Consider the following 22,891-nt stretch of genomic DNA (forward strand, 5'->3'; position numbering starts at 1 on the left):
TTTATGAGAAGTTGGTGCTAAGAAGTGATGGCACAATGGATACTTTCCCTCTAGAAAATTTTTTCAGGATTTGGTGAGATCATCTGATGGTCCTTGATTTAAGTGACCCTTTGCTTAAATAAGACCTGTTTTACCTTGTAATCATTTTCTATCCTCCTTATCCATGATAAGGTGACCTTACGAAAAGGGTTTGATCTTATTAAAACAATTTTTTATTTATCAAAATTAAATAAAATTATTTAAAAATATTTTCAAGAATGTCATCAATGCTTCTTTAAAAGAAAAACAAACCTTATTCATCCGTAGAGTACACGTCTTGGTGGGTTCTCTCTCACTTTACAGAGATAAAGGTAAAAGAAATGGTGAAAATTTGATAGTCTTAATTTGGTCCACATTTCTGCTTAAATTCAATAAATTGAGAACACATCAATACTATGCTTAAACAAAACAACAGAGAAGAAGAAGAAAGCCAACCCAGCAAGTCATTCAAATTCAACCCTCCCCAATCTCCTAACTTATATCCCTTTCCCTTCCCTTCCCTTCACTTATAACTTTCCCTTTTTTGTGACATTTGACATGCAATCCATTCATTTTTTTTCATCAATCATCAATCATTTCTGTGATTAAAAATCATATCTTGCTATTCAAAGTCATCATCTTTATTTTGTTTCTTTTGATATATAAAAAAGAAAGCTCTATTTGTACTTTTTTTTGTGAAGATCTGGTTGGTGGTGGAGACATGGGGAGATTATTTGTGGTGAATCTTGAAGGGAAGGTTTATAGCTGCAAACACTGCAAAACCCATCTTGCTCTTTGCGAAGATATTGTTTCCAAGGTGGTTTTTTTTTTTCCTTTAAATTTGATTCCTTTTGACTTTTTTGTATGATGATCTTGTGCAATCTTCATCTGGGTGTTTTTGATTTGTTTTAATTATCATTGTTTAGCATTTATTACTACTTATTAGGTGTAGTATTTAGAACACATTTTCATTTTGGGTGAACTTATATCTAATCGATGGGTTCCATAATTGATTAGATTGAGGTTTCTTCTATTATTAAGCTAGGAAATTTGGGTATAATCCATGTTGATCATTCTGGCTTTATGATGATTGAAATTGTGCTGGGAGGATTTCAATTATGTTATGATCATCTCTTTTTAGGCATAGATGATAATTGGGTGTCTTTTGCAAGAGCTTGACACTATATGATGATGGCAAATTGTTGGATTTTAAGACAACCATGATGTTAAATGTATTTTCTTTTGCTTTTAGAAGGACTTGTGCTCTATGCTATTCAGATTCGGGTGTGAGTGTTGGATACAGTATGTGTCCAACACGGGTATGGTCAAAATTTTCTAAGCTTTTTCATGTATTTAGAGGATCTTTGGAGTCCTTGTGTAGGACACCAGTGTAAGACCAGAGGCAAAGCTAGGAATTCGGTATTTGGGCCAAAACAAAATTTTAAAAATTTGGATGCCTGACAAATAGAATGGACTGGAATTGATAATATCCCATTAACCAACTTTGCCCCTTAGCTACGCCCTGTGTTGGACACAATGCTTCAATGAAAATGAAGAGTCGCAGTAACATAGCTTGTGCTAGTGATTAAACCTGTTGGATGGAAATGTTATACCTTTTGTGTTGGTAGGTCCTTCATTTGCATTTACGATATCACCGAGTATGAATGTTAGATCATATTCATATAGGTGTTATTTTCTCTAGTGCTTTCACATTGGTGTTAAAGATTTTTCATGGTGTTTGAATTGGTTTAGGTTCTCTTATAAGCAGGTTTCTAACTATGTGTTTTGGCTTTGGTTCTTTTATTCAGTCCTTCCATTGCCGCCATGGGAAAGCATATCTCTTCAGTAAGGTGTAAGTTTTCTGGATTTTAGGCACCTTGTTAGCATGTGTTAGCTCCAAATCTGTCTAGAATTACTTGAACAGGACAACAACTCTAATACATGCCTATGCTATATGGTGCTGGCTTGGTTGTCAAACTCTTGCTTTATGGATGAGGAAAAATTTTGCTTGTTGAATTCAATGTCGATTCTAGTAAGTTATTTTGTTCACTTAGAGCAAGGCAATAGCCTTTAATAGAGTAGGAGAAACGAATGATAGGAAGGGGATTGCAGGTATTTTATTTCAATGGGCTAAACGGTGAACTAACACGGATTTTATTTCCAGGATGGACTTTATGGACATCCCACTTGCATGCGATTCCGAGTTAACTGTAAATTAATGCTCGCTTTCATATGTACTTTTCATCTCTCATTGTTTCTCAGAGTGAATGTTACTACCGGAGAAAAGGAAGATAGACTGATGATGACGGGGTTGCACACCGTGGCGGACATCTTTTGTGTCGGATGCGGATCAATAGTGGGGTGGAAATATGTAAGCTTTTGGTATTACATTTTTCGAATTGGTAGTTTAACATATCTTTATTTGTTGCTGTTAGTTATCTTGATAGTTTCTTCCAGGAAATGGCTCATGAGAAGAGTCAGAAGTACAAGGAAGGAAAATCGGTCCTCGAACGGTAACTAATCGGAAACATGGAGAGAAACTTGGGTTTGGGTTAAGGAATGGATGTTTTTAACCGAGGTTACTGGATCATGTTGTTGAACAGGTTTAAGGTATCCGGTCCGGACGGAAGCAATTACTGGATCAGCCATGGAAGACATGTGGGTGGGAGTGATGCAGATGATGTTTGATCAAAACAATAAAAAATGGTCAAATTTCCAAATTGTACATTCTTTAAATCCCTTAAAATCCTCATTCAGTTCATGTCAACCCTAAAAAAAACCCAGACATTCCTATTTTAACCAACATGTCCAACTTGCTGTAAGAAAAAATGATTTGAAACATTGAATTGTTAATTATGTTTTATAAATTGAAGTTTCAAGGTGTTCAAACATATAGCTAAAATTTATCCTGTTGATCACTTTTATCTAACTCATGATCCTCGAACTCGAACTTAAGATATCAAACGGTAGAGGTCATTCAATCATTGTTTTTTTTTTTTATCATCAATTATGAAAAGTTACAAAATGATCATTGGTAAATTTTTTTTTGTTTATCCAACTATTTAATTTTGTCTTTTTAGTTTTAAGATGGTTTGTTAAAAAAAGAAGATAAAATTGAATAGTTGAGTGATTATTTTGTAATTTTTTATAGTGGAGTGACTAAAAAGAAATTTACTAATAATTAAATGACTGTTTTTATAATTTTTTATAGTTAAATAAATATTATAATTGAGTGACTTTTAATGTAATTGTTTTATTATTTTATTAGTTTTTGGATGTTGGATTTTTGCCACCATTATTAATTTACAAAAGGGCCCCAGTAGACACTATTGCCCCAATAATTAGGCACCAACATATTTGAGATGTATGATTGATTGATATTTGACATATCCATAAATTTACTACCTACAATTTAAGGGAGTAAATTGTTAAAAGTTTAAATTATAATGGTAAAATGTTAGAAAAAGAAAAAGAATTCAAATTATCCCAAAACAAACCCTTAAAATATTTTAGATATTTTAAAATTTTATTTTATCTTTTCGATTGAGTGTTAGTTTAATTAGAATGGGGATTATTATCATTATAAGAGGATGTGAATTTTAGTGCGCTGAAACGCATTATCCTTTTATTTATGGGTTGGAAAGAGACTATAGTTAATAGTTATGAATATTTTACTTTAACAAAGTTATATCACTTAATAATGCTAATAATTTAAGGAGCAAGTGGTAATGCTTATATCTACTTATATTATTATAGTTGGTGTCACAAATTAATTATAAAGAAAAAGATTACCAATTGAGTTTTAGTTTAATTGGTATGAACACTGTTGCCAATGCAGGAGGATATAAGTTTGGGTGCACTGAAGCGCATTATCATCTTATTTATGGGTTGGAAAATGGTTATAGGTAATTCCAGACATTGTGTCAAATAAAAAGAAATGATCCATCAAGTTCAGAATTGAATTCTGATAATAGGCTAGATCATACCAATAAAAATTCGTTTTATTCCATTTATTCCAATGTAAGGATTCAACAATCGTTTAGCCAAAATCACATAACTATTCATATGCTTTTGAACAGAACTAAGGAATCCTAATGTTTGATTATTTTGTCATCATCTAATTGTTTTCGCATGGGCCCATTCAACAATATAAAATATCACAATGTGATAAAATAATCAATTAAAAAAGACCCTCTAATCCCAATTAAGAATTTATTGGGTCCTTTAGGAACAGTCCCAAAATTACGAATTTTTATTCATCATTCTACCCTTTAATAACTCATAATCAAACCTCGATAGCGAAATATTTGGAGCTTGACAATTTAAAACAGGCTTTTCAAGTACTTAACTATTATTTAATAGTTGAAAATGGGAGAATTTATAATTTCAATTCATACCGTAACATCTTTTTGAATGCAATCAATTTGAATTGGTATTTTCCCCATCATCATTATCATCATAATTATTGTGAAGAAACGTCCCCAATAATTAGTCTTGGGCAGTTTATTTGTGAAAATCCATGTATAGCCAAAAGCGGACCACGTCTAAAATCGGGTCAAGTTTTTATTATTCAAGCTGATTCTATAGTAATAAGATCGGCTAAGCCTTATTTGGCAACTCCGGGAGCAACTGTCCATGGGCAGTATGGAGAAATCCTTTACAAAGGAGATACGTTAGTTACATTTATATATGAAAAATTGAGATCTAGTGATATAACACAGGGTCTTTCAAAAGTGGAACAAATGCTAGAAGTGCGTTCGATTGATTCAATATTAATGAACTTAGAAAAGAGAATTGAGGGTTGGAATGAATGTATAACAAGAATTCTTGAAATTCCTTGGGGATTCGTGATTGGAATGTAGAATTAAATAAAAGGACTTGCCCATCTTTCTAAATCAAATAAAATAGGTGTATATGATAAGATAATTCACTTTCTTTATTATCTTACTCTGGCTTTTTATAAATGGAAATGGGATGCTACAAGCAATTTAGGGGTAGCTTTCTCAAATGCCTAATCCATCAATAATAACAATAGTATAATGCAAAATTACGTAAGGCCTTTAGCAGCAAATAACCCACAAATACTTTATAATATATATATATATATACATATATATATTTTATACAAATGCCTAAAACTACTACTAGTTTCTCCTTAACCCTTCAATAGGAGGATGAATGTGCTTCAACACGCTCAAACTCATATCCTCTTACATAGACAATAATATCAATACTAATTGAGTTAGAATTCAGTCGCTTATTACCTATAAATTGATTTTTGACACAAAATTAGAATATATACATGGCTTATAAAGAACGATAAAAGTTTGGTCCAACCACCTCAAATTAGAATATATACATGTGGTATATTATGGGTGATTACAAATAAGAAAAGTATATCCAAAATTGGTGAATTGAAAGAAATCCCCCCACACATTTCAATTTGCACAGCCAACAAAATTTTACAAAAAAAAAAATGTATGTAATTTTAATTTATTTTTTCTCGTCTATTTTAACTTTTAAATTTACGTTTTTTATCAAATGACATCAAAATGAATAGTAAAAATAACATTTGTATAAATCGTGAATCTTTTATTTTAGTACAAAGGAAAATCTTATACCTTTCCTTATAATCTATTTCTTAAATTTGAAAAGTAATGAGAATGTGAAGTGGAAGATAACACATTGTAAAGATTCGAGATTAATGTAAACAAAAATTTATAAATATTAAACTGAAAAAGCTATCAGATTTGAAAGTTAAAACGTGCAAAGAATACGTCCATGATTAGTCCAATTTCTGGATTATGAAAAAGAATTAAATGAGATCAAATTTCAACATAGTTATATTTATTATTTAACATAATTCTATTTCGAAAGTTTTTTCTTATTTTATTGGTAAAATATTTTGTTTGTAGTTGAACTGTAGATGAAAAATATAATTTTTATATGAATGAAAATTTTATGTAATAAATAAAATTATAAAAAAATAATATAAGAATCAAATAAAGCTTTAATTAGAATGGTAAAAGATATTGAAAATTATAATGTATATGGCATTAGTTGAAGAATTGGTACCTGATTCAATTGGTTGATTCAGTCCAATTCTAAAAATATTATATGTTGCGATATTCTTCTTTCGATATGATAGATGCTAAAGCCAATATTCATTATAAGTTAGAAATTTTCAAGAGATCACTATCCGTGTCTACGTCCCAAAGTCTATTTGATATTTAAAAGGATTTGGATAAAAATAACATAGCACTTGAAAACAAACATTTTTAGCAGCCACAAATCAGGGGCCCTTAGCCAATTAGATCCAAACTTGACCAGTCAAAAACTTGAAAAAAAAGATCAAATGAAGACATTTTAATGGTGGGTTGATGTTAATAATAATAAGAAGAAAACAAAAGGTACACAGCTGAATTGGTCACATAGGAATTTCAATAAAAAGAAGAAAAAAGATATTATAAATTGTAATTATATGATTTGGATTGATTTGAACTCACATGCAAATTGGGTTTCAAGAGTGAAAAAAAAGCTAAGCCAATGTTTGAACAAATATCAGCCTAGAAAATCTTACTTGTAAGTACAACCATTCATAATCACTAATTATTTGCAATGACAGGCAGAACAAGAGAGCAGAAAGTAGAGCAAACCCGACGATGTTATAACGATCTATGGTTGGAATTAAAATGAAAAAGGAAGATGTTATAGGTCTGAATCCGAGTTTTATTTCAGTGATGTTTCGAGGAGGGTGTAGGTGGGCACTGGTAGCACTTGGCGAAGAGTCCGAATGTATCGACTTGCCTGATGAAATTTGTCATGCTGGCCCAACCTCCTAATCCGAAGCCAACTATGAAAACCCAAATCACAATAAAAGCGTTCACCGCATAAACCGCTGTCCAGCTTGGGAGGAAGAAAGGAGGCTTCTCTGCTGCATTCTGCACACACAAGAATTACCGAAGAATCAAAAGTAGTTCAATAGATTTCACACAACAATGATTCTGTACATCTTGATATTTCAGCATATCTATCAAACTTGTTTACGGGATTGGGTTACGAATTTACCCGTCGAGCGGAGGCCGATTTATAAGTGAGCATATGAGCCAAAGCAGGGATGATGTAGACAGTGAAGCTAACCAAAAGAGATCCTACAGCCGAGTTGATGGGACCGAAGAAAGGAAATATGATAGCCAAGAACCATATTGGTATCACCACAGGTAACCGGCATGCCGCCCTCAAACATATGCTCTTCGTGTCATGAATCCCCACCACTTTCTCCCACACAAAGTACAATGGCGTACATGCAAACCCGAATGTAATAAACTGCAAAATTCAAAGTCAATCCCGTCAATTTCATCGGTCCGGTAGGCTATGATAGCAATAAACATTGTTCTCTCTATGATATACACAAACCTGGTGAATTAACATTAAGACAACCGCAGCATCACGCCACATAGAGCGTGGAAGGAGCGAGAAGGCATTGGAATGATCAAGAAGTTGATCACCGAAAGCCCAATAGACAACAGTAGCAGATGGGATCGTTAAGGTAAACACATATAGGGTTGCCAATAGATATATGTACTTGAATTTTTGAGGCTTCCACATGGCATGCATAATTTCCCTGTAAACATAAAGATTTCTTACAAATTGACCCTTTAAAACCCTTAAAAAGTGGTAGAATGTAATTCAACTTCTAGTTCAAAGACTTCCATGATACTTTTACCCAAAAACATTGATTCAATGAATATTTTTACCAAGTGAACAAAGGGATATACCGATGAATTTGTTTCTTAAAACTTTAACCTTTTTCTCTCAAATCCCAAGAATGGCAAGCAAAAGCTGCTAAACAAAATCAAAGTAACAATAATGTCAAAACTTACACAGTGACAGCATGTCCACCGAAAGTATAAAGAATATTGGTGGCACCAGTGAAATACAATACCAATTTTGTTGGTCCTTGGTGAGTTACACCTTCTACCTACAAGACCAACAAAAAGAACACGAAGGGTTCATTCAAAACTTGTAAGAAAAGATGGAGATCTATAAAAAATGTTGTTTTGTAGGTGTACCTGGCCATGGATAAATGATGCAATGGTTAAATACCAAGCAGTGTAAGTGGTCATTCCAAGACCAAGAAAAGACCAGATTCTATAGTTATGAAATGAAGGGATGAACACTGTAGTGGCACAACAAGCTCCAAAGATATATGTCCATGTCCTCTTGTCTAATTTGTCATTTATGTAATATATGTTACTGTATAAAAAAACTCAGAAATCAGTTGAATAAACTATCAAAAAATGAGGGATTTTGATTAAAGACAAGAACATGGGACCTGGCACAGGCTATAAGTTGAATGACAGTTCCAAAGAGAAGAAAAGTGCAGTTAAAAGCTAATCCTACAGCTTTCCAATAAGGTCCTAATAGACCATCCAACACTTCAAACCACTGCAAGTTGATGAAAAAGAACAAGATTAATATTTACATAAATATATATATATATATATTCACACACATATATATATTCACACACATTTACTGTTGATTTTGGAAAGCTTACCTGTATGACATGGTTCTTGAAGCTGACATTCTCTTTCTCTTTTCTGCTTCTGTATTCAATATAAAGAACACTAACGAGGTAAGCAGTCCAACTTCCAAGAACACCATAAAAAATTTGCAGAATAATCCCTGAAAGCATTCCCATTTGAGAGAATGAATACGGTAGTGTTAGTAGAACTTGAGCCACCTGCAAAAATGAATGTTTTCTTTTCATCAATTATCACAACTTTGATTCAAATATTTGATATGGGATTTTTTAGTATACCTGATTTGAAGCACAACTAAACCAAGCATCATAAACTGAACCACCATGCCAAAGGAGGTTCTTAACACTGAAAACGGAACGGCTTGCATCTTTCTCCTCATGTTGATCAGTTGGTTCATTGAAGCTCCCAACAATGGCTTCCTCTACCTCTTTCTCTTCAGACATTTTTCTCTAAAGATAAAAAAAAATCTTCCCTTTTGTTTTAAAGGAGGGTTTTACAAGTATATAAGTTAAGAAACTTGTAATTCACAAAAAAGGACTCTTTCTTTCTAACCTCAAAGGATTGAACTTTAAAGCTGCAGTATCAAATATAATCTCTTTTTCACACTTAAAAAACCAACTTTCCCACCATTGAAAAAGGGTTTCTCTTTTTTTTTTCTTTTTTTTTTGCTTTGAGAAATGAGAAATGATATCTGTCAGAGAAAAACAGCACCTGAGAAAAGTGAAAATAAATGGGTGCCACAGCTACTTACTAGGAAACCAGAAAAAATAAAAAGCCTAGCTTTCTTTCTTACAGTGTTCAGAATATATGTTTAGTCGATTTCATTGTTGTATGACTGAGAATAGTGGCAGAAAGATCTTTTAACATACCGTTTCATAGTCTATGAGTGTAAAATATATAATCTACAACATTAAGCTTTACAAGGAAAGAGTTGAAGAATCTATTTAATCAAGGATTGACTTCATCCTAAATAAAGAAAGAAATAAAATCTCACTAAATTTGCCTCAATCAACTCATTGATTTCAATCATGTTATCTCTGCCATTATAAAAGATCCTCTGAAACATGAAAGGATTAAGCCTTTTTTAAAATTGGATTATTTATTTGGTATTGATCCAAATCTTTGAAGTAGCTGTACCAAATCGTATTAATTGAATAGCTTGGGAAACTTTTCTTGAAAAGACAACAAACAAAAGAATAATATTAAATATTGTCGTCTATTTGCTGTGAAAGAATTACGATAATATAGCACACACTACTAAAGGATAGGGAAGAGAGAATCAAAGGAATTGTCATGGGTAGATGTGCTGATATAGTCAACAATTAAGTTGAAAATCACAGGCGATTTCATACCTACAGCCATGATTACACAAGTAAATCAAGCGTGTGGTGAATAGTTGCTTTTAGATATACTCGTGATTCCGAATTATTAGGATTGAAATTTGATAGGATTTAAATAAAAATATTAATTTTGTCGGAAATTTGAAAATAGATAGTATGGAAGTTATTAACATGCTGTTTAGTATTACTAAGTTTGGTGAATATCGAATATGTAAGGAGGTTCGTAAATGCATGAATAAGGAATGGTAGGTGATTATTCAACATATTTATAGAGAAGGTAATAACTTCGTTGATGGTTTAGTTTCAATGGTTTGGGATCAACCGTTATAATATTTTATCTTTTACTTTCCATCAGATGCAATTCGTAATTTGCTGAATGCAGATACAAATGGGTGGTTGGTTAATAACTGTTTTATGTTTTCTCTTCTTATTAAACAAAATATGAGTTAGGGTCGAGATTGAATCTTTAAAGTTTAAATTAGATCCAATTCATTTTTTAAATTTTGTATTATTTTATATTATGTAACTTATAATATATAAAAAATAAATCAATAGTAGTATATAATATTACTATAGTGTAAACATTAAAAATGTTTAAAATGACTATATATAAAATTTTAATAAATAAAAATTAATAAAATTATTAAAATTAAAATAATATAAAAATATTTTATTTTTTAAAAAATAATATAATCAGGTCTAAAATGGGCTTAGATTAGCTATTTACAAATATGGTGGGCTTAGGCAAAATTTTAGGTTCATATTTCGAGTTGGACAGAGCTTGGGTAAGTATAAAGTGTGTTAATATAATGCCTAAACCCGACCTGACCTATTAACACCTCTAGTTGCATCAACATTATATACTATTGTTTTTAACAAACATTATAAAGGTTAAAATCTACTATTAGCCCATGTATTTTATGAAAATTGTGAATTTAATACATGTATTTTAATTTGGTTGTTTTTAGTTCTTTTACTTTTTAAATTTTCAAATTCCAGTCCTCACCAAATGATAATTGTTAAATTCATTAAGATAAGATGTTTCCAAAATATAATGTGGTAAACATATTGTCATATGTGCAATACCATGTCAGTTTATTATTTCAATGTATTACTCACTAAAAATTCAGTTAATAAATTAATTTTTGTCATTTGCGTTAAGATTGAAATTTCAAATTTTGAAAAGTATAGGGACTTGAAATGATCAAATTAGAGAATTTGAACTAAATCTACAACTGCACACATAATACATGACTAGTAGTTGAATTTAATCAATCAAATTTAACTATTATAGTTTGGGTCAAAACTAAAATTTCAAACTTCAAAAAGTATAGGGACTAAATTGTCAATTTAGAAAATATATAAACTAAATTTGATTAATTAAAGTACAGCGGCTAAATCCACAATTTAACTGTCTTTGTGATAAATGGCCTGATTACTATTTAATAGTAATTGACTTTTCATGAAGGAAGATGTAGTGGTTATCATGAGATAAAATAAGACCATATTGGGAAAACACATTTATGATAAGGTCATTAGACGAGCACTTAGTATATATTGTATATTCTTTTTTCTAGGTTACTCTTGAAAATGGCGAATCCAAATTTTTTTTAAGAACCCAAAATTAAATTATATATTTTTATAAGAATTAAAATATAATTTTACGGTTTTAATAGTTTATAACATTTAATTTCTAAATAATCGAATCAAGAATCTAGAACTTAGTACAGTATGAGCAATTAAAAGAGAAAAAGAAAGTATGAAAAGAAGCTGCAAAAAGCAAAACAGGTGACTGAAAACGACGGAGCTCTCATCACTTTACGAAAATGGTGACACTCTTTTTTTTGTGAGTCAAAAGTTTCCCAAAGCTTCTAATGCATAATCTTTTATAACGTATAATTTTCGCCCTACCATTGGTTATGTGCATCAACTTTTGTTAGTGGGTGGAGGGACCTTTTTCCTATTTTACCTTTTAACTCTATATTTCAACTTTCCTTATATAATCTTTTTTATCTCTTGCTATTGACTTAAAATTATTGTCCTTCCTTCATAGGTCATCTTTATCCAATTGAGCAAGAATAGTGTGTTTTTTAAGCATGAAAATTTGGTTGGAACCAAGGTTATGTTAGCACAATCTCAATCCCGACCCCCCGGGGTTGTTTGAAAGTGTAGCCATCTAGGACCCAAGATTGGAAAGGACTAAAAAGAAAATTTTCAGCTTTTAATGTGGGAAAATTAATTCAATGCCTAGGGCTTTCAATTTTTGTATTACTTTTTTATTACTTTTTTAGAGAGACCCAATTTATTGTTTCACCTAGGGCCCCAAAAATATCAAGAACGGACTTATGATAGGGCTTACTATAATTTGCTCTCGAGTTCATTCATAATTAATCAATTAATAGTAATCATTGGGCTAACGCGCTAACATAAAAAAATATAACTATGAAGGTACAATTATAATCCGTAATTACAAGTAATACATACATATGATTACAATAAGAGAACTCACGGATGCATAAATATGTATTGAGAGACTCGAATTTGAATGCTCTAAGTTCACATTGCTAATACTTTGTCGGTTACATCAAATTTTTTTTTTATAAGTCATATTATCATAAAGTAATGATATCTTTTTTTTATAACCACAAGTGTCATGTTCGTTTCATGGTCTGAGACTAATCATGTTCGGGTCAGAGTGGATGCAGGTAAAGCCCTCTAAATTGTGATAACGCATGTATTCAAATACCTGAGTAAGAATTTCACTTCCATTTATTCTAATCACTTACTGATTAAAAAGTAATTATCTCATTTATTACTATGGCCGTGGAAGAAAAAGTGAAACATAGAACAATTATGCTATAAGCCTTTGTACTCTTTGTAAATTTGGTATTTATTCTCTCTACTTTTATATTTTAAAATTCAGATACAATTATTAACATTATTAATATTTTTCTATTAAATTTATTGGTGTGATATTTCAAAATTATAAAAAAATCACTTGATCGCTTGATCGTCATGTAACTAAAAAATACCATGTAACAAACTTGAATTTGTTAAAAGAATTTTAATCATGTCAAGAACTGGACTTGGATTTTAATCTAAAATATAGAAGGATTAAATTTCTTAAAATAGAAGTAGGTGGACTAAATTTTAAATATACAAAAAGTATAGGGATTAGAGCATATTTTAACCATCTTTTAATTAAGCTTATGGCATTAATTATTTGGACAAATAAATGATTGGTGAAATATAGATAATCATCAAAATAATAAAATATTGATATTAAAATAAAAACAAAATTCAAAATGAAAACCTTTTGCTTTAATTATACATTGATATTTCCTATCACGTTTTTTACGGCTAAAGAATCTATTGGATAAAGGGTCAAATAAAGCACACGAAGGCATGCTTATGAAAGGAGAAGAAAATGTCGCCACAAAAACCTGCTTTTTTGTTTCCTAGTATCTACATTATGTTGGCATGATTATATTGGCATGATGGTTAAGGTGTTATAATTAAAAATTAATTTTTTATATGTACTGAAATGGACTGATGAATATTGTGAGATATCTCTGCCAAGCTTTCAACCCAACGAGTTTTCGAATTACTATAAAATAGAGGAAATAAAACAGAATAAGCATTTAATGCTTAATAAGTTCGTATAATATGGAATTTAACTTACCGTTATTTCACACATAAAATAAGCATACAAAACATATTCCAAACAACTTGGCCAAAAGCCTAAACACGTATCCTTAACAATCATGTTAGTCATCTATTTCATATAAATATCATAAACATGTATGAGCTCACAAATAATCAAATTTCCATATTCATACAATTTCCTCATCATGTGTCCTTGTAACAAATACAATTATATCCATGTATTTCAAGTATATTTCCATAATAATTTGTCTTGAACTCAGATTGTCACATATCGGAACTTTGCCCATTGAATCATTTAAAATATCGATGGATACACAGGTAGTACACACTAAGTGTACAAAACTATAATCCGTCAATTCATATTCAGGAATGCTCATGTGAGCTATGTAACGGGAAGCTCATGTGAGCCAGGGGGTAGCCAGGGGGGCTGGCATGGGCCCCGGCCCCCCTAAAATGGAAAATTTCATTTTAGGCCCTTAAAATTTTTTAAAAATTTTAAATTAGAAAAGGTAAAATTGCACTTTGGCCCCCCTAAAATTATAAAAATTCAATTTAATCCTTTACAAATTATAGAAATATAAACTATAAAAAATTAAAATTTCATCCGGCCCCCCTTAAAAAAATTTTCTGGCTTCGCCCCTGATGTGAGCCATATAACGGGAAGCTCATAAGAGCCATAATCACGAAGCTCTAGAGAGCAATTGATCGAGAAACTCATAAGAGCCAGTTATCAGAAAGCTCTGAAGAGCCCATTATCGGGAAGCTCGCAAGAACCATATAATGAGAAGCTCATGTGAGCCAAATATCAGGACACTCGTAAGAGTTGTGGTGTGTCCGCAACACATGCGGAATCACAACCAAACGGGATGCTCAGAAGAGCTATTAACAAGAAGCTAGTGAGAGCCATATATCAATAAGCTCAAGAGAGCCAATATCGGGATGCTTATGAAAGCTAACAATGGGACGCTCTTGTGAGTTGTGGTGTATCCGCAACACATGCACGACCACAACCAATTCGGGGACCTTGTATCCATCGAATTTCGTATATTCAAATGGAACTTAATAATTGTCAATCAGCTTCGGTTATGTGATTAATTTTAGATACATGGCAATAATACAATCACATACATACAATTCAATTAACACATATAAGTTCTCAATTAAATTACACAAACTTACCTTGACAATTTTACGTTGATTTGTTGTCTATTAATCTGATACTTTTTCTTTTCTTCGATCTAACTTCGTATTTGATCTATTCATATCCAATTAAGCCAAATAAGCTTACTTGAACTTAGGTTTTCATGGCTAGGGTTTCCATCTTTTTAATTTAGGAAAGATGATAATATGATGATATTTTTATTATTTAATCATATATCATCTTTTATTATTTTAACTTTCCAATTTAGTCCTTTTTCTTTAATGAATTTTCCAATGATGACTAATCATACTTATCTACTAACTCCACTTATTGGTCTATTTTCCATATAAGGACCTCAAATTTTGAATTCCATAGCTATTTGGTCCTTTTAGCTACTAGAATTCAACTTTTGCGTTCTATGCAATTTGGTCCTTTTCATCAAATTAATCATGTAATCGGTAAAAATTTCCTAACGAAATTTTCATACGATATTTCTATCATAATGCAGACCATGAAATAATATTTAAATAAATTTTCTTCCGGACTCGGATTTATAGTCCCGAAACCACAGTTCTGATTTTACTGAAAATGGGCTGTTGCACGTATTATTTTTGGGTCCAATTCTATACATGTAACATTCCGAAATAGGGCCTAAACGGAACAGTGGTTGCGAAACCACAAATTCAGGGTAGAAAAAAAAATTATTTTATTATTATTTTGAGGTTCATGGTATGATTACATGATTGTGCGAAAATTTCGTGATAAAATTCTATGCATAAAGTGCTTAAATTGAGGTTAGGGACTAAATCGAATAATTTGCAAAACTTGTATTCTAGAAGTTTTTAGTATGAAATTATTTTGGAATATTAATTAGGAGATCTTAAATGGTAATTTGACCAATTTTAAGTTCATGGACAAAATTAGGACATGGAAGGAATTTTTGAAAAGTTTAGTAAGGAGGGGCATTTTGGTCATTTGGTTATTAACATTAATAAAAAGGTAAAAAGATGATAAAATTGTATCATCTTCTTCAAGTTACCAGCAGAACCTTACCTCTCTCCATAGCTGGGGTTTCTTCAACTTTCAAGCTTCATAATCAAGAAGAGCGAAATTCGAGAGTAGATCGGGGAAAAGAAAAAGTAAAGGACTAAATTGTAAAGTTTAGTCACATTTTGTATCGAGGTAAGTTTACAGTAAATAAATGCAATATTCTTTTATTTTACATTATTATTGTCAATTTCCAGCATTTATATATTTATGTTATGAAAATATTTAAAGTCGAATTTAAGGTGAAGTGACAGAGGAAAAGTGTTAGAAAGCCCCGGTTGAACCCTAGGAATGTTAGGATATTAGGGTTGACAGGACAGAACGAAATGAGCCATGTAAGTCCATATTAGAAATATGGCTTTGGAGACAGGATTGAGCCATGTAAGTCCATATTATATATGGCATTGGAGACAGAATAATTCATGTAAGTCCATGTCAAAGACATGGCATTGGCGAGATATTGATGAGCGAGAACGACCCTAGTATCCTTAGTATTTCGAGTGGTTCAACGGGTCAGGATACGAGTTAAATTACAGTGAATTAACAGCAAAGGAAAAGTAGATTATACTTATGAAAAGAAAAGGTCGTAAGAAAGAAGGTAAGGGAATAAAGAAGAAGATAGAAATTGAGAAGTAAAGAAATTTATGATGTTAGATGATATTATGCATAATTATCCATTATGTTGAATGTTGTGATTTATTTGCTTGTAAGCTTACTAAGCCTAGTGCTTAATCTCTTTATTTTCTTCTTCTTATAGTACTTATCTAGCCACTGGGATCGAAGGAAACGTCGGAGGCCGATCACACTATCAAAGAAATAACTCGGTATAATTAGACGTTTTGTTTTGTGTATGGCATGTATAGAAACTTAGCCACTTTTGGTATAATATGAACAATGAATGATGTGTAAATACTTGCTAGTGATTAGCTAATAAAAATGGCCGATGATATGCATGTTTATTAATATGTATGATTGAATGGTGATTATCACATGAAAATTATGAAAATGTGAAAGTAACCTAAAACAGATTCAAGTAACAGCAATGACGTAACTTTGAAAAATCACTAAAATTGTATAAACATAGTTTGAAGATGAATAATATATGAAATTAAAGCTTATTATGTCTATTTTCTTATGGAATAATAAAATAGGTAAAGGTATTATATTTCATGATATATCTGAGTTTTAGTGAAACAGGGTCAGAGCGATTTCTGGAACCCTGTTTCAACTTTGAAATTCACCATAAATTGTAAAAACTAATTAGAAGGTTTAATTTATATGGTTAGAATCCTTATTGAATCTAGTTTTATAGAAACAAACGGTTTAGTCATATGAATTTTGTACAGGAAGAAACATGGCTCGTAGTAAGAAGAGGTCAGTGTAGTTGAGTTTTGAAACAGGGAAACTTTAACTAATAAACTGTACTAATTGGCCAAGTCAAAATTCTAGAAAAAATTAGTAGATAGATATATGAGTCTAGTTTCAGGAAAATTTACGGATCTTAATTTCGAGTTTCAAACTCAAGATATGAATTTTTAGGCAACTACGACGCAGAATGGCAGCACATTCCGAAAAGCTTAAATAAATAATTTAAACCTATTTAAGTGATAGATTAAGTTTAGTAATGCCTCGTGCTCGATTCTCGAAACAGTCTCGGTAAGGAGTGTTACATTTATTGGTATCGAGCAGGTTTAGTCGATTCTCGAACAGTTAGTGTGAGAAAAGTCTAGCTATACATGCCATACTTGTATTTTGATAGTGTGACGACTCACGATTTTTTTAAATATTTTGTTTTATAGTAATGGATCCGGCGAGCGGTGATGATGATGTAGAAAGTAATGCGCTGCTTCCACGAAGGGCAGCGCCATCCGAGAATAGGCCAGTAATAGTTGATCGGGAGGAGTGACTGAGAAGCTCTCTTCCGAGCTTTGAATGATTTGTTTGCGGGTTCGTCGCACGAATCCGGCAGCTAGACCTCCACCCCTCATGATTCTCGGGCTACCCATGTAGCTCAAGCTTCCCGATCACAGTACAAGTGGTAAGAGAAAACCACCATTGATAGAATCAGAAACAAGGCGAAGAGTTCGAGCAACAAAAGATGATGATGCGAGAAAGAGCGAATTTTGGTTAGAAAATACTATCGAGTCTTTGACGAATTATCTTGTACACCCAGGAATGTATGAAATGTGTAGTATCACTTCTTAGAGACTCACCTACTATTGGTGGAAGACACTTGTATCGGTTGTACCGAAGAGAGGGTCACTTGGGATTTCTTTCAGAAGAATTTCGTAAAAAGTACATCATCGAGGTTTATTGACCGTAACGTAAAGGAATTCCTGGAATTGAAACAAGGCAATATGACGGTGACCGATTATGAGCGTGAATTTGTCAGGCTCAGTAAATATGCTCAAGAATGTGTGTCCACAGAGGCTATCCTATGTAAAAGGTTTGAGGATGGGTTAAATGATGATATCCGACTGTCAGTGGGTGTCCTAGAAATAAAAGAGTTCGTTATTTTAGTTGAGAGAGCCTGTAAGGCAGAGGAGCTATTAAAAAGGAAAGGCAAAGTTGAGACAGAGACACAAGATACAAAGAAGAGACAGATGAGCAGATCATTTCAGGCTACATCCAAGAGGCCCAGAGAGTTTTCTACCAGATCTAGCTTTTCGGCAGAGCAATCTAGTCAGAATAGAGGTAGCAGATTTAAGGATCCGAAGGCTCAGACCACCTCGACTACGAGTGTAGGTAATGTCAGACAGGGTAGATCAGGGTGTCTACGATGTGGTAGACTTCATTATGGTCCTTGTCGGGCAGGCGAAAATGTTTGCTATAAATGTGGTGCTCCAGATCATTTTGTACGAGAATGTCCAGAAGTGGCTAGTGAGAGGTAACACAGAGTGCTAGATCCTAAATGCTCCTACTAGAGGCGGATCACCGAGGCAACCGGAGTAGGAGCAAGTAATGAGGTACCTTTAGAGATTCGGTGTGAGACCGGATGTTAGAGCCCCTGCAAGGACTTATGCTATTCGTGCACGCCAAGAGGCATCCTCCCCGATGTGATTACGGTACATTTTCTCTACATGATATTAATGCCATTGCTCGATTGATCCGGTTCGACTCATTCTTATGTTTGTATGAAATTGATGCCTAGTATAAGTATGCCTATAGAATCTCTGAATTTGTGATTAAAGTATCGAATCCATTAGGCAAGCATGTATTAGTAGATAAAGTATGTAGAAATTGTCCTTTAATGATTAGAGGCTCTTGTTTTCCTATGATCTCATGCTATTACCATTTGATGAGTTTGATGTGATTCTTGGTATGGATTGGTTGACTACACATGATGTGATAGTGAATTGTGGAAAGAAATTCATTGAGTTGAAGTGTGAAAATGGTGAAATTCTTGGGTTAATTCGGAAGAGTCGATAGTTTATTTCCATAATTTCGTTATGTCCGCCGTAAATGTTTGAGAAAAGGGTATGAAGCTTATCTTGCTTTTGTGTTAAACACTAAAGATCCAAAATTGAAAATTGAATCAGTGCCTGTGGTATGTGAGTTTCCCGATGTGTTTCAGGAAGAACTACCAGGTTTGCCTCCTGTTAGGGAAGTTGAGTTTGGTATTGAGTTGATTCCGTGTACCACGCCCATTTCTATTGCTCCTTATAGAATGGCTCCATTGGAATTGAAAGAATTGAAAGCTCAGTTGCAGGAATTAACAGATAAAGGCTTGGTAAGACCCAGAGTTCACCATGGGTGCACCAGTGTTATTTGTGAAAAGAAAGACGGATCGATGAGATTATGCATAGATTATCGGCAACTTAACAAGGTAACAAGAAAGAACAAGTATCCATTGCCTAGAATTGATGATTTGTTTGATCAATTGAAGGAGCTCTGTGTTTCGAAGATATATTTGAGATCCGGATACTATCGCCATGAGTTAAAGAGTCGATGTCTGAAGATCGCTTTCCGGACTAGGTATGGTCATTATGAGTTCCTTGTGATGCCATTTGGCTTGACTAATGCTCCCGCCATTTTCATGGACTTAATGAACCGAATTTTTAGACCATACTTAGATAAGTTTGTAGTTGTGTTCATTGATGATATTTTGATTTATTCTCATGATGAGACCGAGCATGCGAGCATTTGAGAACAGTTTACAAATTCGAGAGATAATCGGTTGTATGCCAAGTTCAAGAAAAGTGAGTTCGTTACGAGAAGTTGGTTTTCTTGGACATATTGTCTCGGTGAAGGTATTAAGGTTGATACGAGTAAGATTTCAGCCATTGTTGATTGGAAGCCTCCTAGAAATGTATCGGGTTAGAAGTTTTCTTGGTCTTCTTGGATATTATAGAGCGATTTGTAGAGGATTTTCCATGATAGCTACCCGCTGACGAGACCGCTACGGAAGGATGTTAAGTTTGAATGGATGAGAAGTGCCAACAAAGTTTTGATAAGTTAAAGGCATTGTTGACGGAAGCTCTATCTTAGTACAAAGGAACCGAGTAAAGAATTTGTGATTTACTGATGATGCATCCTTGAATGGGCTCGGTTGTGTACTCATGCAGGAAGGAAAGGTAATTGCTTATGCCTCTAGACAATTGAAGCCACATGAGAAAAATTATCCGACACATGATTTAGAGCTAGTGCTATTGTATTTGCATTGAAGATTTGGAGACATTATTTGTATGGTGAAAGGTGCTGGGATATTTACCGATCATAAAAGCTTGAAATACTTGATGACTCAAAAGATTTGAATTTGAGGCAAAGAAGATGGTTGGAATTGCTTAAAGATTATGAGTTAGTGATTGATTATCACCCGGTAAGGCAAATGTAGTTCTTGACGCTTTAAGCAGAAACTTTTATTTACATTGCGAGCTTTGAATACCAATTTAGCCATGTCGATGATGGTTCTATTTTAGCTGAATTTAGAGCTAAACCGGTATTTCTTGAAGAGATTTGTGAAGCTCGAATGATGATAATGAGTTACAAGCTAAAAGAGTTCAATGTGAGTCGCATAGAATCGATTTCGGATTGGTTCGATGGTTGTTTGATGTTTAGAGACAAAATTTGTGTACCAAAGAATGATGAGCTTATTCGAAGATTTTACAGAAGCACATAGCAGCTTCTTTATCTATTCATCCAGCAGTACAAAAATGTATAATGATTTGAAGAAATTGTATTGGTGGGTAGGAATGAAAAGAGATATTTCGAGTTTGTTTCTAGATGCTTGATTTGTCAACGTGTAAAGGCGAACATCGGTACCCTCGGGATTATTGCAACTGTGCTAGTTCGGAATGGAAATGGGACGAGTTACTATGGATTTGTGTGATGATTGCCGTTAACACTGAAAAAGAAAGATGCAATATGGGTTGTGATTGATAAGCTAACTAAGTCGGCTCATTTTATCCCAATCCGTATGGATTATTCACTTGACAAGTTGGCCGAGTTATACATTTCGAGATAGTTAGACTACATGGAGTGCCATTATCGATCATTTCGCATGAGATCCAAGATTTACTTCACGGTTCGGAAGAAGTTACAAGAGGCTTTAGGTACGAAGTTGAGTTTTAGTACGGCTTTTCACCCTCGAATCGATGGTCGATCGAGAGAGTTATTCAGTACTTGAAGATATGCTTAGATGTTGTGTATTAGAATTTCAAGGTAGTTGGGAAAAATACTTACCATTGGTAGAGTTTGCCTACAATAATAGTTATCATCAAGTTTGAAGATGGCACCTTATGAAGCTTTGTTTGGACGTAAATGCCGTACACCTTTATATTGATGAGCTTAAAGAAAGCCGATTTACGGGTTGATCTAGTTAAAGAAACGGAAGAAAAGTGAAAGTTATCGAATTTGTTTAAAAGCGACTTGACAGACGCGTAAGTCGTATGCGATTTAAAAGAAAAGAGATCGAATATCAAGTTGGTGACAAAGTTTTTTGAAAGTATCCCGTGGAAGAAAGTTCTCGATTTGGCAAGAAAGGCAAACTAAGTCCACGTTTTATTGGACCGTTTGAAGTGATTGAGAGAGTCGGACCATTAGCATATCGGTTAGCTTTGCCGATTGAGTTAGAGAAGATTCATAATGTATTTCATGTGTCTATGCTACGTCGTTATCGTTCAGATCCGTCACATGTGATTTCTCAGACAGAGGTTGAGATTCAGCCAGACATGACTTACGGTGAAGAACCCAGAAAGATTCTAGCTCGAGAGGTAAAGCAATTAAGGAACAAAAGTATTGTACTTGTGAAAGTACTATGGAATAGACATGGGGTAGACGAGGCTACATGGGAACCCAAGAGGCTATGCGAAAACAGTACCCATATCTCTTCACGGTAAGATTTTCGGACGAAAATCCCTAAAGGGGGAGAAATGTAACATTAGAAATAGGGCCTAAGCGGAACAAGTGGTTGCGAAACCACAAATTCAGGTAGAAAAAAAATTATTTTATTATTATTTTGAGGTTCATGGTATGATTACATGATTGTGCGAAAATTTCGTGATAAAATTCTATGCATAAAGTGCTTAAATTGAGGTTAGGGACTAAATCGAATAATTTGCAAAACTTGTATTCTAGAAGTTTTTAGTATGAAATTATTTTGGAATATTAATTAGGAGATCTTAAATGGTAATTTGACCAATTTTAAGTTCATGGACAAAATTAGGACATGGAAGGAATTTTGAAAAGTTTAGTAAGGAGGGCATTTTGGTCATTTGGTTATTAACATTAATAAAAGGTAAAAGATGATAAAATTGTATCATCTTCTTCAAGTTACCAGCAGAACCTTACCTCTCTCCATAGCTGGGGTTTCTTCAACTTTCAAGCTTCATAATCAAGAAGAGCGAAATTGAGAGTAGATCGGGAAAAGAAAAGTAAAGGACTAAATTGTAAAGTTTAGTCACATTTTGTATCGAGGTAAGTTTACAGTAAATAAATGCAATATTCTTTTATTTTACATTATTATTGTCAATTTCCAGCATTTATATATTTATGTTATGAAAATATTTAAAGTCGAATTTAAGGTGAAGTGACAGAGGAAAAGTGTTAGAAAGCCCCGGTTGAACCCTAGGAATGTTAGGATATTAGGGTTGACAGGACAGAACGAAATGAGCCATGTAAGTCCATATTAGAAA

At 33.1% G+C, this 22,891-nt stretch overlaps 2 protein-coding genes across 5 annotated transcripts; one reads left to right on the forward strand and one right to left on the reverse strand.

The window, feature by feature from the left end:
• The first annotated feature begins 210 nt into the window (after nt 1–210).
• LOC108451756 (protein yippee-like) lies at nt 211–2,920 on the forward strand. Of its 2 annotated transcripts, XM_017749410.2 has the most exons (6): nt 211–350; nt 720–835; nt 1,827–1,870; nt 2,281–2,389; nt 2,476–2,531; nt 2,622–2,920. In XM_017749410.2, exons 2-6 carry the CDS (start codon nt 740–742, stop codon nt 2,704–2,706), a joined length of 390 nt encoding a protein of 129 aa, XP_017604899.1. In that variant the 5' UTR covers nt 211–350; nt 720–739; the 3' UTR covers nt 2,707–2,920. The 2 variants fall into 2 exon arrangements, with proteins under 2 accessions (XP_017604899.1, XP_052880594.1); XM_053024634.1 differs by lacking the exon at nt 211–350 and having other exon boundaries at nt 379–835.
• Nucleotides 2,921–6,482: 3,562 nt separating this feature from the next.
• Nucleotides 6,483–9,911, reverse strand: LOC108462913 (auxin transporter-like protein 2). 3 transcript variants are annotated; one of them, XM_053023708.1, is made up of 9 exons: nt 9,117–9,911; nt 8,843–9,013; nt 8,579–8,764; nt 8,354–8,466; nt 8,091–8,274; nt 7,902–7,999; nt 7,435–7,642; nt 7,087–7,344; nt 6,483–6,959 (listed from the first exon to the last, which is right to left on the reverse strand). In XM_053023708.1, exons 2-9 carry the CDS (start codon nt 9,005–9,007, stop codon nt 6,753–6,755), a joined length of 1,419 nt encoding a protein of 472 aa, XP_052879668.1. In that variant the 5' UTR covers nt 9,008–9,013; nt 9,117–9,911; the 3' UTR covers nt 6,483–6,752. The 3 variants fall into 3 exon arrangements, with proteins under 3 accessions (XP_052879668.1, XP_052879666.1, XP_052879667.1); XM_053023706.1 differs by having other exon boundaries at nt 8,843–9,255; nt 9,358–9,906; XM_053023707.1 differs by having other exon boundaries at nt 8,843–9,275; nt 9,358–9,906.
• Nucleotides 9,912–22,891: the final 12,980 nt, after the last annotated feature.

The sequence above is a fragment of the Gossypium arboreum genome, chromosome 13 (genome assembly GCF_025698485.1).
Source record: "Gossypium arboreum isolate Shixiya-1 chromosome 13, ASM2569848v2, whole genome shotgun sequence".
Taxonomy (NCBI): domain Eukaryota; kingdom Viridiplantae; phylum Streptophyta; class Magnoliopsida; order Malvales; family Malvaceae; genus Gossypium; species Gossypium arboreum.